General features: G+C 36.7%; 1 protein-coding gene across 1 annotated transcript in view; it reads left to right on the top strand.

The window, feature by feature from the left end:
- The window catches only part of LOC120634432 (dual specificity tyrosine-phosphorylation-regulated kinase 2), a 214,323-nt gene extending 199,448 nt beyond the window's left edge, over nucleotides 1-14,875 (top strand). The window contains exons 3-6 of the mRNA XM_039904988.1: nucleotides 1,382-1,567; nucleotides 10,426-10,528; nucleotides 11,790-12,018; nucleotides 14,835-14,875. Coding sequence (XP_039760922.1) covers nucleotides 1,382-1,567; nucleotides 10,426-10,528; nucleotides 11,790-12,018 — 518 coding nt within the window. The 3' untranslated portion in view covers nucleotides 14,835-14,875. The remainder of the gene's footprint in view (nucleotides 1-1,381; nucleotides 1,568-10,425; nucleotides 10,529-11,789; nucleotides 12,019-14,834) is intronic.
- Nucleotides 14,876-14,912: the final 37 nt, after the last annotated feature.

Below are 14,912 nucleotides of genomic sequence, written 5' to 3'. Positions count from 1 at the left end.
ACATTGGAATGTGTTTTGTGATAAAAAGCAATCTTTTTAAACTTAAGAATTAAGCTTTTGTCGACGTAGCCTTTTCCAACCTTCTCTATCCATGACACATTCTTATACCTCTTTATAAGTCCCTATACCTTTTGTTTTATTTGTAACACAAAAGCCAGCCTTGGACGTAAGCAATATTTTCAATATTTTTGTGCCAGTAGATTTGGGAACGAAGTGATTACAATGAGTCTGACGCTAATGGAATACCTCCAGAAGGAATGGGAATGATATCATGCGAATGGTTGGGTGACTCGATTTAAAAGATATTATGATCTTTCTCCTTTGGACGTTTTACTTTTTTATCATACCTTTTCTTTGTATAGTATTGCAGGTATTCAGTTTTCAATTTTGCTTTGTTAGCTGATTAGCTTTTAGATTATTTTATTAAAGCATGCCGTGGTCTTCTATGCTTCAATCTCCTGTCTTTCTCATTTATTTATGTTATTCTCATGATAATATCATTGATAGTTACCAGTTTAATGATCCAATAAAATAAAATAAAAACAAATACGTCCCAAGGAGATTCTATGATTCTATGTCTATACTGCAGAAAGTTTGTATGTTCAAACTAAGTTTCACCTTATGAGAAGTTGCTGCGCGCGGATGAAGTCGCGGACAAACCGCTATTGTCTATAATATACTTTTTGACGACCTCCGGCAGCGGTGATCTCGGTGGTTTTAATTTGGCGGTCCCGGGTTCGATCCCCAGCAGCGGCAATTATTGAAAAAGATAATGAAAAAGTTTATTTGAACATCAACATTACAACTCGTTTTTTACATACAAACGAGTAGGTAGGTATTATTATTAGACACAACAGAATTAAATCTCTAGCGAACGCACTAAGCTGAGCTTAATTTGGGAATATAATTTCTAAATATTCTCTGGTATGGTCTGGTGGGAGGCTTCGGTCGTGGCTAGTTACCACTCTACCGATAAAGACGTGCCGCTAAGCGATTTAGCGTTCCGGTACGATATCGCGTAGAAACCTATTAGGGATATGGGTTTAACTTGCCATACTCCCTAACAGGTAAGCCCGCTACCATCTTAGACTGCAGTAGTTGCGTAGTGGATTAAAAAAATAGTAAGATAAAATTATTATTATTATTATTAAACTCTTTTTTTGTATACCACCACATTAACATATATAAAATATAATAAAAACAGAAACATATCGAAAGAAGTAGAATACAAAAGGCGGCCTTATCGCTTAATAGCGATCTTTGCCAGGCAACCTTTGAATTAGGAAAAAAGCAGAGGAGAACAGACTGCTGGTGGTACAAATTTTAAAATACATACATGCGAATAACTATTTACTAAAATTCTCCCCGCAAACGTTTCCAGGTTTCCCCCTCCTCCCCGGCGAAGACGAAGCGGACCAAATGGCGTGTATAATCGAACTCCTGGGCATGCCGCCGCAGAGGCTCATCGAGCAGGGCAAGCGGTCCAAGAACTTCATCAGCAGCAAGGGCTTGCCGCGGTACTGCACCGCTACCATGCTACCTGATGGCACGACGCTCTTAAGTAGCGGTAAGTTCAATAACTATAGCTGTACTCAAAAAATCCAGCCCTGAAATCGAAGGTGTTTGAACAGTGCGTGTTGCCAGACTTACGACACCGAAACATGGACGCTCACAGTGAGCTCATACTGTGTATCAGTTCATAGTGAACATAATTCACATAAATACTTTTAATACACAGATAAACATCCATCTACTGAAAAACGTTCATATTCATCACACAATCATTTTCCAGTTGTGGGAATCGAACCCACGACCTTGGACTCAGAAAGCAGAGTCGCTGGCCACTGCGCCACTCAGCCGTCAAATGGGTTTGCAAAGTATTGGAATAGCGACCTCGCACCGGAAAACGCCGTTGGTCACCCCTAACGAGGTGGGCAGACGAAATCAAACGAATCGCTGGCAGTCGGTGGAAACAAGCGGCCCAGGTCCGTGGATTTTGTCGAACTCCCTACAAAATATTTATGTCAAGCAGTCCATGATGTCGAGTCACGTTAGGAAATTAATAAATGCAACGTGAACTTCAATTAGCCATTCGGTAATATGTATAATTGTGAGATAATATTCTTTTTATTAATAACGACTCAATTTTAAATGAAATCAAATTGGTTATCCTGAATAATTTAAATTATTCAATCAAGGTTAAATCTATTTCACCGGTTATCCTACATATTTAATTAAATCTATCTAAAGAAAACCAACACGTGTATGTTAACTTATACAATAATAAAACAAGCATTGAATTACGTAACCGGAAACAAGTCATATTTTATTCTGCCTTAAACATAATATAAAAGCTGCTATTAAAAAATAGAGCATCCAAAGCCCGAAATAATATTAATATTTTTTATAAACGATCAACGGAAACATCAGCGTATACTCTCGCGTTTCATCGCAACGTAACATTAATTTAATCGCTGAGTCAAACATAAGCTGAGTCTATAACTTATCATAGAGTTTTTAAGCATCACCACATCATTTGAATCACATCTATTTATACTTGAACTGTCACCGCGAACATTCCTCAGCCGACCTTTCTCGTGAACGTCATCATTGCAGCAAGTGATTCACAAATACCGATGCCACTACAAAATATCTGTAATTTTTTGTAATACCTTTACCTTTAGACGGCCGATTGGCGCAGTGGGCAGCGACCCTGCTTTCTGAGTCAAAGGCCGTGGGTTCGATTCCCACTACTGGAAAATGTTTGTGTGATGAGCATGAATGTTTTTCAGTGTCTGGGTGTTTATATGTATATTATAAGTATTTATTTATATTATTAGATAATAAAAATATTAATCAGTCATCTCAGTACCCATAACTCAAGCTAACGCTTACTTTGGGGCTAGATGGCGATGTGTGTATTGTCGTAGTATATTTATTTATTTATTTATTATTTTACTATGCAGTGTTTCACAAACTGTGCAACGTGATTCTCTTGCCGACGGCGTGTGGTAGAAGATAGGGGAAACTTGTACCTACCAAAAGGTCATGTAATGTAACGATACTTATCACTGTTCGATTTTAACAGAAAAAGCCGTGTGGTTTAAATGTTTTCTTAAAAGTTCGTAACATTAGCACTGATGATAATTGATTGACGAATATAATAACCAAAATACTTGTTTATGGATTTATAAAAAATTCTACCGCCTAAGGGGTTAAACAGAATATTTATCAATACGCTCTTAACTCAGGCAATGTTAGTCCGATTCATATTTTTTTTTGCATTTGGTAAACCAATTCTAGAATAGGTATCTAATAAATATGTGATTTTTTTCCGCTACATTGATTTCAATTTCGCCTGGTGACAAGACGGTGATCATGCAATCTAAAATAGTAAAGGGCTAACCTGTTAGGGATATGGCCGTTACGGGTTCCTACGCGGCACGTCTTTACTGGTAGGTTAGTTATCACAGCCGCAGCGTCACACCAGACAAGACCGGAGAAAAATCAGAAAATATAAATTTAGAGATTCGGGATCTCCCTTTAATAAGATAACAGCGCTAACCATTGCGCTCAAAAACTTTTAAGGACCTTTTCTATTCGAACCTACATTTAGCACAAATTTGCATACTAAAAGTGTAACGGAAAGTAGTCATGAATTTAAAAAAAAGTTTGAAAGACGCTATTCCAGTGAGTGTCGAGTATATTATAAAACCAATGACAACTACATGTCTGCGCTGCACGTGCGATGAGTCAGCGCAGACGGGAAACAATACTGTTGCTGGTTACTTGTACACGTTTTTCAAGTAAAGGGTTGTCTCGATACTTCTTGCGTAGGGATACCATGCGGCTAGGTTTCATACGGATTTTCCTAAATATAAATAGAAGTTTTTTTACTGAATGGATTTTACCCCCAGTTTCACCGCAATGAACTGCGAGACGTAACGTGACGTTAATTTTATCATTACATAATATAAAACACAGTCGACCCGCCGCCGCGCTGTGTGTATGCTTGGATCTTTTAACGGATTTTGATGCAGTTTTTATCAATAGATAGAGTGATTGAAGAGGAATGTTAATATGTAAAAAACTTATTTTTTTGCGTTTACATTGGGGACGCTGGCTAAAGCTTACGAGATAGGCTAAATAAATGTACTATTAAGTTGTATTAATAATCATTCAAAACTGCTCCACATTAGTATCTTTATTGCAGCCATGCATAGCCGGGGCGGGTCGGTAGTAATATTATAGTACAAGAATCGCGTTCGCGTAGTAGCTTTTGCCCGCGTTCATTACGGTTTCTTTGAAATACCGTGGGAACTGTTTGTTTCAAGAGTAACAAGGATTTGAAAACAAAAAATCTTGTTACTCGTCGTCCTTCCAACTAACTATAAGTCAAAAAGCAAAGCAAATATTGGTGTTTTTTTTTTAAATATATTGTTCAAAATTAAAGTTACAAATATTTTCCAACATAATTATCCATCCCCTTAGAAACTATGCGTTTATGGTGGGCATTACCGTGCGTTAAATTGGTTGCGTAGTTAACGTGAAGGAAGGACAAAAAACACTTTCAAGTAAGGATTACAAATTACATGCGATTCCTTTATTGTCCTAGCTCACCTATAAGACCTTTTCTGTCATGTCCCGGTTTAATAAGTTTATTGATAGGCACCTATTTACGCCCCCACCCTTGACTCGGGTTACCGTCGCCCCAAAACACGTCACTTAATTGAGAGTACATTCATCCATTGCGCCGTTATCAAGGGAAGGGGGTTATGATTCGATTACAATTTACATTTAGCGGAACATTGCGCTAGCAGGAAATGGCCTAATTCCAGTTTATTGATTGAATTTGGATTTAGATTGCGTTTATTTTGGGTTAACCCGAAGAGGAATATTTGTGTGGGCGAATATTTCCAAGTTAATATTATTTTAAGCCGATAAACGACTAAGACACCGGGAGGTATCTCTGCATCGTTCGAGTCCATGTAGGACTGAAGTGCATCGATAATGCAGTCCTATTTATATCCAAACTAGCTGACCCGCGCAACTTCGTCTGCACCAAACCGTTTTAATATCGTTGCAGCTCTTCCTACCAGGTCCAGTTTCATTATAGATACCCACCAACTCAATGTCATGAACATTGGTTATTAATCAAATATAATAATAATTGTTTTTTGATTAACTAATTAATAATTATTGGGGTATTTGTAAAATTCTAATCAAATATCTGGCAAATATGAATTCATATTTATAGTTATCAAAGGTTTGGTTATTTAACCACTTTATAAACTTACTGTAACAGAGTACCGAGTACTGGCGTAGTGTCTGTGGTGTCGCACGGTTGAACCCAAAATTGACCAGCCACATGAGAACAAATCAGCCATCGCCTACTTAGCATTGCAAGTAACAGTGCCCTTCAGGCTACATAGCGGCGCCCTGTGTCCATAAACCTGAGTCGGAGGTGTTAAGCGCAAGCAGAAGTGGGTCTTTTTGTAGCAGAACTCGTTAGGGGAAGTAATTCGGCCGATTGGCGCAGTGGGCAGCGAACCTGCTTTCTGAGCCAAGGCTGTGGGTTCGATTCCCACATCTGGACAATGTTTGTGTGATGAACATGGATGTTTTTCAGTGTCTGGGTGTTTATCAAAAAATTATAAGTATTTACGTATATTATTCATATAATTATTCATCAGTTATCTTAGTACCCATAACACAAGCTATGCGTACTTTGGGGCTAGATGGCGATGTGTGTATTGTCGTAGTATATTTATTTATTTATTATTATTATTCTACGGTTCTTATTTCTGCCGCCGAGCAGCATTATTGTAATATGTTTTTATGGTCTGGTCTGGTCTGGTCTGAAGGGCGTGGTTGACGGTGTTATTACAGGCACGTGATGCTTAACATATACACCCCAGGTTGATGGCTACAGCAGGGCACTTTGCAGAACGTGTCCCTGCGAAATGTTGCTCTGTTTGTAGGCGATAGTTTTCCACTTACTTACCATCAGGTGTTCTATCTACTTTGTCCTTTGTTACTTGAACGATAAAAATCTTGGGTGTGAATTGCCCTGGCTTCATAGCTTAATATAAATAAACTATGAGACGGTGATAACAAAAAAAAAAATTACCCGTCTTAGTATGTCGTGGGCTCTTCTTAGACCAGGGCGCGTTTGGAACCCTCGTAGCTTTAGGTTTAAGTTGGAGTACGAAGTTATCACCATCCCCTTACAATTATGTAAACATATGTATGAACGCTTCATAAGTGCCTGTGATAGGCCTACATGAATAAAGAAAATTTGAATTTGTCCGTCAGTTAATACTTAAAAAAAACCCATTCAGACCGGAATGCAGCAATGCTTCAGGTGGTAAAAATAAGCTTGCTTGAGTTCTTCATAAAGATCTCGGGGGCATGTGAAGTCTACCAATACGCACTCGGCCATCCGCACGTGGTGGACTATTGTCTAGAACCTTCTCATCCTGTGAGAGGACCCGTGCCCTGTAGTGGGTCGGTAATTGTTTGATAATGATGATAATAAGTCCACCAATCCGCACTGGGCCAGCGTGGTGGACTGCGGAGACCCGTGCCCTGTGGTGGGCTAGTAATGGGTTGACATGACGATGACGATGTTGATACCATTTATCTAATAACAGGTTCTTAAGTTCAAACCACGAATAAAACCTAAGTTGAGAACCTGTTGTTAGCTTGATTTCGGTTCAATAAGGTACTTTGTCTGCATCAATAAGTGAGATCTCAGATCTCAGTCAAGCGCTAACTTGTCATCGAATAAGAAAAAGGCCGAAAGAATAAGATAGATGTCTCGAGCACCTAGACAAGCCGTGGGCGATAGTGGGAAAACACCTTGTAATTGAGCTATTTGGATGCATTCCAATTGCTCCCATTTCTTTTTTAGGGTTCCGTACTCTTTTACTCTTAATTGTTTCGTATGTCATTAGATTCTCGGTGCGGGCCAAAATTGTAATTGGGTTGTCAAGAAGTTCTCAGTATCGGTCTAGAGTTAGGAATTCACTTTAGGTAGGGAAGGGTAGGTAGGAGAGAAGTTTACTTTTTCTACCTCCTTGCTTTACAGAGTAAGTTAAGGCGTTCGGTGCCGGTTATTATCACTGATGTGATTTTATTGGTTCTTTTCGGCTTGATAATAAGCATTGAGGTACCTTAAAAGATTTGAATAATTCTACGAGATAAGCCCAGCAGTGGGACGTTAATTGATCGTGCTTTTATAGGATCATTCGTATGACTTTCTGTCTTTCCGTCCGTTTTAGACAGCCTTTTTTGGTTCGAAAATTTTGGAAGGAGAAAGTTGAAATTCGATCCAAAAGAAACACCAAGTCTACTAAATTATACACATATATTTTTTTATGAAACCAAGTTCTCAAAGTTCTGATTTTTTTTATAAAACTATTGGCTATAAATGTATACATTTTAACTAGGGCTAAAATTTTCAAATTAATTGAGATGTACCGGGCTTCGTGTTACCGAAGTCTCACAAAAAACCGACTCACACTTGTCCACATCTTTATTATTGAAATATTAACTATATAATATAAGAATGTCGAAATAAGTGCCACGGTGCGATTATTTCTCGCTTCATACAAAAATTTTAAGTGTGACCGATTGATGCGCCATTTGCATTTTATATAAATTAAAGAGCACATGACGACTCTTAAGGCTACGTTTAAACAGCTCTGCAAAATACGGCGCTATGCTTACAACTTTTTCTTGACAACTGTCTATACTGCTCATCAATCGCGACTTGCCTACCAATTCAGCAAAATTTTCAACGGGTTGCAAACTGTTAATCTTTATACACTTTACTTGCATAATTTGGCAGGGTACGTTGTATACTCTTAACAGGCTTTGTACGAATGTGACAGGTCGCTATTGGTTAGCATCCGTCTGATATGTTACAGAATACCCGAGGAATTTGTCATCATCGTCATCAATCTTAAGAATCCCTTTAAAAGACAAAGAAAGAAAGATATATGCATCGTAAAAATATATTAATAAAGATAGAGCAATAAATAAAACTATTCATGAGTAGTTACTAAACTAATAACATAATGAAAATGATCTATTTTAATTAAAAGGTAAAACCAAAATTATATACAATGTTAGCTACAATCTCATATATATATTTTTTAGACTGACTGACTTAGAATATATTCTTAAATATTGAAATAGCTTAGCACTGCCTTTGTTGATCTTAACGAAAAAAGAGATTTAAGATTGTTTACAATTCAATTTAATTGGTAAGTACATAAAATTTTGCCGCGGAACTCCAAAAATATTATTCTTATGTGCGGAATTATTTACGGCTGAATACGTCCACGAAAAAGACATACTTTATGATGCATGTAAATATTTGTATCATATATCGATTTGTTTGGACAGTGGTTGAATTTATCTTAAACACAGCCCACCTTTGATAAAAAAACGTCAGATTTATTTGGTCAAGCGCCAAGAGGTATGCGTAATGTGTATGCTTAATCCAATATATTTGTAACTTGTAGCGATTGGTTATTATTAATATTATTTTTCGTAAGTTGCGAATTATCAAGACTTAGCCCGTTATTGCTATTTGCTAATCGATTAAAATATAAAAGAGAACGCACACTGCCAAGGCACTTAAGGCTAACATGATTATCACATTTAATTTTTCAACTAAATTGGTTGAATTCGTATATGCTAAATGTTAATTTTAAAACTATGAATTTAAATAAATTTTGCGAGTAAGTATTATAAATCACATTTACTTTTCATAACTACATTCAATTTGTAAATGCTAAATTTAATTTACGATCTATGGTTTAATATTAGAAAAAAACTCTGCAAGGTTATCTACTGTACTAAGTGAAAAAAACTGTAAGTGAAGTGCCTACCCTTATTATTTGATTTTCATAAATTTCTTTAACTCTGAAATGTATGTATTCAGAATAGAATAAGTATAATAGACTATTTATTTGCTAAACATGGTTAATAACTACATAGACAATAGTAATAAATGTACATGTTTTACATGAGAAGAAGAAGAAGGCGTGTAAATATGGTAATAACAATATTTATTATATTGTTACTAATTATTAAATATCGAAATTATAGAAACAAAAAATAGTAAACTCTGACATTATATTCGGAGTAAAATGAAATTTATGGACTTGGTTTTGAAGTTCAATTTTTCACGTCTACAGTCATTGCTTATGGCGAAAAGTTGTTTAAATAAAAATCAGTAGTAAATCATTACGGACTCTAAAACGATTGCTGTTTGGTCCATTTTGCTTTGAACATGTCCCCATGCTCGAAGTCGAAGACGTGATGGGTAATGTTGCGAGTGATTCTTCTTTAAGTGTCCGAACCTCTTACTTAGCCTTAAAAAAAGTGGATAAACACTTAGGTATCCAGAGCTTTCCTTATATTTGTGGATTTAGTAATTCCCATTACATGCAAGACTAGAAATAATTCCTATAACCAGGCTCAGTTTACTAGTTAAACAATGAGGTCATATCAAACTTCCGATAGGAAAGAGTGATTAAATTGAAATTATCTTTTAGTTCAAAGTTTTAAATAACCCTTCTTCCTTAGTAAGCGATAAGTGCTCTTCAACTTTAGTATTAATAAAGTTTTATAAAGTGGAAAATTTTATAGAGTATCTACTATGAAGCGTTCGCACGACATTAAAAAAAAAAAACTCTTTTGTTGAGGTAGGTACCTCCTCATTCTAGTGTTCTGCATAAAATGACTAGGAAGGTTAAACTGAGGAGTCCGAGTAAGCCTGCGTTTGTTTTGTAAGATGCGGTTGGTCCAAAAATCGTTCTAAGTATAATAAGTTTTTCTGAAAATAAATTCTGACTAAAAACTTTCTGCATTGCAATAGCGTGGAGGCTTTCAGCTCTATTTCCCTGTCTCCTATGAGATCAAGCGAATGTGCCTAGAAGTGGGATACCAATTCCACTTAACTCCAACCGTCTTAAAATTTAAGCACTGAATTGTGAGCCTTATATCATATACCCTAAAGTGTTGATGGAATTGCACGAAGCGTGGCCGACCCGTGGCGAACGCTATTGTACTCGTTTACAGTTATTTAATCACTTATAAGGAACCTCGTTCTTTTACAATAATTACAATTATTATGAAACAAAAGAAAATATTAAATACTTTATTAAATATTAGTCAGCGAATTCTCTACATTATAAGTATAGTACATGCCGAGTCTTTGAAGTAGCCGACGCATGTCTCTGCATGAGCCGAAGCGTAGCAACTAGCAGCCCTTCAAGAACGCTAACTGAATCCACCAAATTTAGCAAAAACTTCTTTATGCCACATTCTGTAAAGCTCACGTTTGATTTATATATAATAAATCATATTTTTACCAGTTATATTGATTTATGTTTTCTGTGTACATTGCAGGTATGTCAAGAAGAGGCAAGCCTCGTGGTCTGCCCGGTTCTAAAAGTTTTGTCACAGCGCTCAAGGGATGCCAAGACAAATATTTTATTGATTTTATTAGAAGGTGAGTAATACTTTCAGGCACTATACCCTAAGCTAAAAATCATTATCGCCTCGATTGTAAATACCAACTTGGGTTGGATATTAATGAACGTATTAAGGACTACGTCAAACGAAAAAAAACTTGGGTGTAAATTATTGCCCTAACTAGGTTGCTTAATCAATAGTTTTAATTGACAATGTGAGATAACAAAAAAAACAACCGGCTAAATTTTTGTGGGCAGAAGACCACGGCGCGCTTGGAACCCGCTCCCGCTACCCGTCGTAGCTTTAGTTTTAAGTTGACGAATTGAGTTATAACCATTAACTCATTTCTATGTCATATTTTACATGTACCTAATGTACGCATCAAAACTGCCATCTATGTGCCTATTTGACTAAAGAAATATTTGACTTTGACTTTGCATAGATTCTGACACCGTCCGCAACTAAATATGTTGCCAGTGTTGCAAATTGCAATCAATGGCCAACACAAGAAATTAGTTTTAAGTGTTTATAATTAAAGTCGGCGATACCGACCTCGAAGTTTGTTTAATAGTGAACATGTCACCCTCATAGGTTTACAGTTTATCTTCTGTATATTTCATGAACAGTTCTTGACATAGCATATAACATGTCGCTCATTCTGTTTGTTCACTTAGATCTTTTATACTTCCCAACGGATTTTAATGCAGAATCCCGCAAAAGATTGATGCACGAGAGAGTTTTATATGTAGTTAATATGCAAAGGCAAGTAAATTAAAAGATTTGTAATGTGATGTCGTAACAAATATATTTGTGTGTGCTCAAGTTGCAAACGCGGGCCTTAACCTTACTATACAGATTTAATAAATCACCCAAAACAATTTAGTCTTTGCATGACGTGCATTCCGCACCAATTCAATTTTAAAAGAACTGAATATCAAGGAACGACTTTCGTCTACGGTGCAGTTACGCATATTTAAGTTTTTTGGCCACATCTCAAGGAATGAGGGGTCGATTGAACGATTGGTGGTGCAAGGACAGGTTGAAGGAAAAAGGGCAAGAGGGCGGTCACCTACTCGTTGGATAGGTACGGTGAAATCGCTGACCCAGACAACTGTGGTAGAATGTTTTCGACACGCTACCAACCGCCAAATGTGGAGAAGACTCGCGCGGGAAGCCGTGCAATCCAATTATGCCTAGCGCCATAAAATTCATCTCAGCAGTCACTCTGCCAAGAGTGCACGACTAAGAAGAAAGAATTTCTAGCTCTAGTAATAAAAATTTCAAATGTTCGTCTCCAGATGTCTAGAATGGGAGCCAGAGAAGCGTCTCACACCGGCCGCGGCGTTGCGGCACGCGTGGTTGCGGCGACGCCTGCCCCGCCCGCCGCACGACGACGAGCCCACCCCCGCGCCCCCCGCCAACGTTAGTATCCACCAGCCGCACCAGCCGCACCAGCCGCACCAGGCCCCGCAGCCGCACCACAACCACGCCAAGCGCCTCGCGCAGACCAAGTGCACTGACAAATAGGTTTGTTTTGAGTTCCGCTTCCCACGAAACCTTGGCAATGGTTGGCGCGGCGATTTGTAACTGGCTTGATTACTTGGTTGAGGGCATATCAGAGTGCCAAGTGTGATCTTTTCTACCTACGTTTACTTGATGTGAAACCACTATAGGCGGAGGGTAAACCTGATTCTTGGCGTGGCGAAACAGGCCGTGGCGAGGCTTCGCCACGCTATAACAATAAAAATAAATATTAGTTTTGTAATAAAACAGTCATTATTAACCGACTTACAAGAAGGAGAGGTTATCCATTCGTTGTATTTGAACAAATTTGTAACGCTTTATCGTTTCATTATGTCGTAACCTGTTCATATAACTTATAGAAAACAATTTGGACGTTTCACATCTGCCAGGCGTCCCGTGACGACTCACACATATTTTTTTTTCAGTTACAATTACTACAGTAAGATATTTTACAAAAATTCCGCCAAACTGTAGAACAGTTCGTTGACGGGATCGGCTTTCTTCTAATAACGTAGTAATATGTTTAGATGCTAAAACTATTTCGATTTATAAATAGGTATAAAACAAAAAAAAATGTATATAGTATAAAAACAAATGATCTTTTATCAACGGTTTCAAGATGGAGCTGCAAATGGTTACTATAATAGTATTTACAGGTCCCTCACAAAAACATCTCTAAGCCTATTTTTAGGACCCTTTTTTTCGTTACTTATTCGATCCGGTGTAAGTTAACTACGATTTATATGATATCGGAGGAGCGCTAGTGTCACTAGATGGCGCATATAAATCGAAGAATATCTCAAACTAGGCACTCTGAATTCGGTTTTCCACCACCGGGGGTGTCACACGAGGCGACTTAGGGAATATAATTGAGAAAAGGCAGCAGTGTCCTCCAGTGTCAGATTTGGTATTCGTATATACAATGCCCTAAGTACATGCTCCAAATAAGCATTTTTTTTTTGTTTTTTTTTACCGGTTTCCAAAGTTCCCGCTGACTCGTCATTGGTAACAATTAATAGTAGTATAATTTTTTGTGACAGAGCTCGTCACGGGAAGTACTACTGCTAAACAGTATCGCTGTGCTGTTACAGGCTTGACAAGAGTAACGTTACAATTGAAAAAAATAAAATACACTTAACAACTTAAAAACTAGGATATAAAAGTATAGGCTTCATTTTTTTATAAGACTGATATAATTATCAATTTTATGAAACTTTCGCTTTAGAATATATTACCATATATAATGTATATATACAACAATACTTGTAACTAAATACAAATAAATAAATATTCAACCACCAATATGTATTTAAAAATAATATAATAAATAAGTATGAAAATAATGAAATAATAAATATATTTTATCGATGGTATAATTAATATATTTGTTGTATGAATCTAACCTAAAATAAACTATGTAAAACTAAAAATAAAATCTAAAACGTCTTCGAAACCACCGCAGCGATAGTTGTAGAGAGATGTTGTTAGTTGTTGTAGAGAGTTGTCATCATTGCGCCTTTGGATGGCCAAACTAATTCGTTGGCCAACGTAACTGCCCGCTCTAGGATCACCGGTAGACTCGACTTTAGAATTACATATTGTTATAGAAAACTTTATGAAATATCAACCAGTTATACATCGGCCAACATTGTTTGTGTTTCAGTGTTTCTTGTGGTTTTGAGTTTTTTTTTATTTATTAGAAGCTCATAGATAGTATACTTAAACAACTAGTTTTGTTTTTGAGTTGACTAGTGTGATTTCTTTGCCAAGGCCCAAATTTTCAATCGTTAAGTAACATAAGTGTGAGACAGATGTATCATCGAAATCCTGTAAGGAAATACTTAGTACGTATTTGACGATTGAAAATTAAAATTAAAATCTATTATTATTATTATAATTTAAAACCACAAGCATAAGTTTAATTATTATTTTTTTTTAAGTTGTTATTATTATTTATTTGCATTTTTTTTTATTTGTGTATTTTTAGCGGGACTTACAAGTGTGCAAGGGGAGTACGTTCTATTTTTTATTTTTTATTACGTCAGTGCATTTGTAAATTATTAAGAGTGTTACCTGTAAGGGAAGCTTACATGTAAAAAAAAAACGCAATTATTCCCGATTTTAGCAATGTATGATTATATTAAAACTGTATTCTCAACCAATCACAATGCGTGCCGTTTTGAACAGGTCTTGTCACTGGTTGCAAACATTTGTACGCCATCGCGATCTTTGCTAAAAAATAAAGGTTTCGTGGGACACCAGATAGTTTAGAACGAAGTTCTTTATTACATATCAATATTAATTTCAATTTCTAGTCGAGGTAAAATTACATTAATTATTAGGGTATACATTTTTTTACTAGGATTTTTTTATCGATATAAATCAGCATCTACTTAACAAAACACCTTTATTTTATATACAATTAATGATTCATTAAAATATACCAAATTAATATACAAAGAAAAAGCTATTTACGTGAATAATAATTAAAAATAATGTTTTTATCGCTCACTGATTGCCATAAATTTTCGTTACGGACGTTTTTTGCCGGCTAGATTATAAGAAACTTCGTTCTAATTTGTTCCAAAAAAAAAAACCTCAGTCTATTATTAACTAACTCTGGTGGCTTAGTCGTTATCACACTGCATAACTATTCTGATGTTATGCCGACTTCCTTCAGAAACGCAGGTCATCAATTCGGTTGTTTTTTTATACATAATATGTTCGGGTATAAATCTGTGATTTGAAAGAGGTTTATTTTTAGGATAAGGTTGGCTTGACAACCGAAATAATGTGAGCCCGCTATTATGATGTTGCAGTCCAGTGGCGGGTCGGGGTGCACGGGCGGGGGAGGTGCGGGGGCGGGGGCGCGCGGGGGCTCTCTGCGCACGCCGCTC

The sequence above is a fragment of the Pararge aegeria genome, chromosome 24 (genome assembly GCF_905163445.1).
Source record: "Pararge aegeria chromosome 24, ilParAegt1.1, whole genome shotgun sequence".
In the NCBI taxonomy this organism is placed as follows: Eukaryota; Metazoa; Arthropoda; class Insecta; order Lepidoptera; family Nymphalidae; genus Pararge; species Pararge aegeria.
Note: the sequence above shows the minus strand (reverse complement) of the source record. Positions and strands in the feature narration are given on the sequence as shown.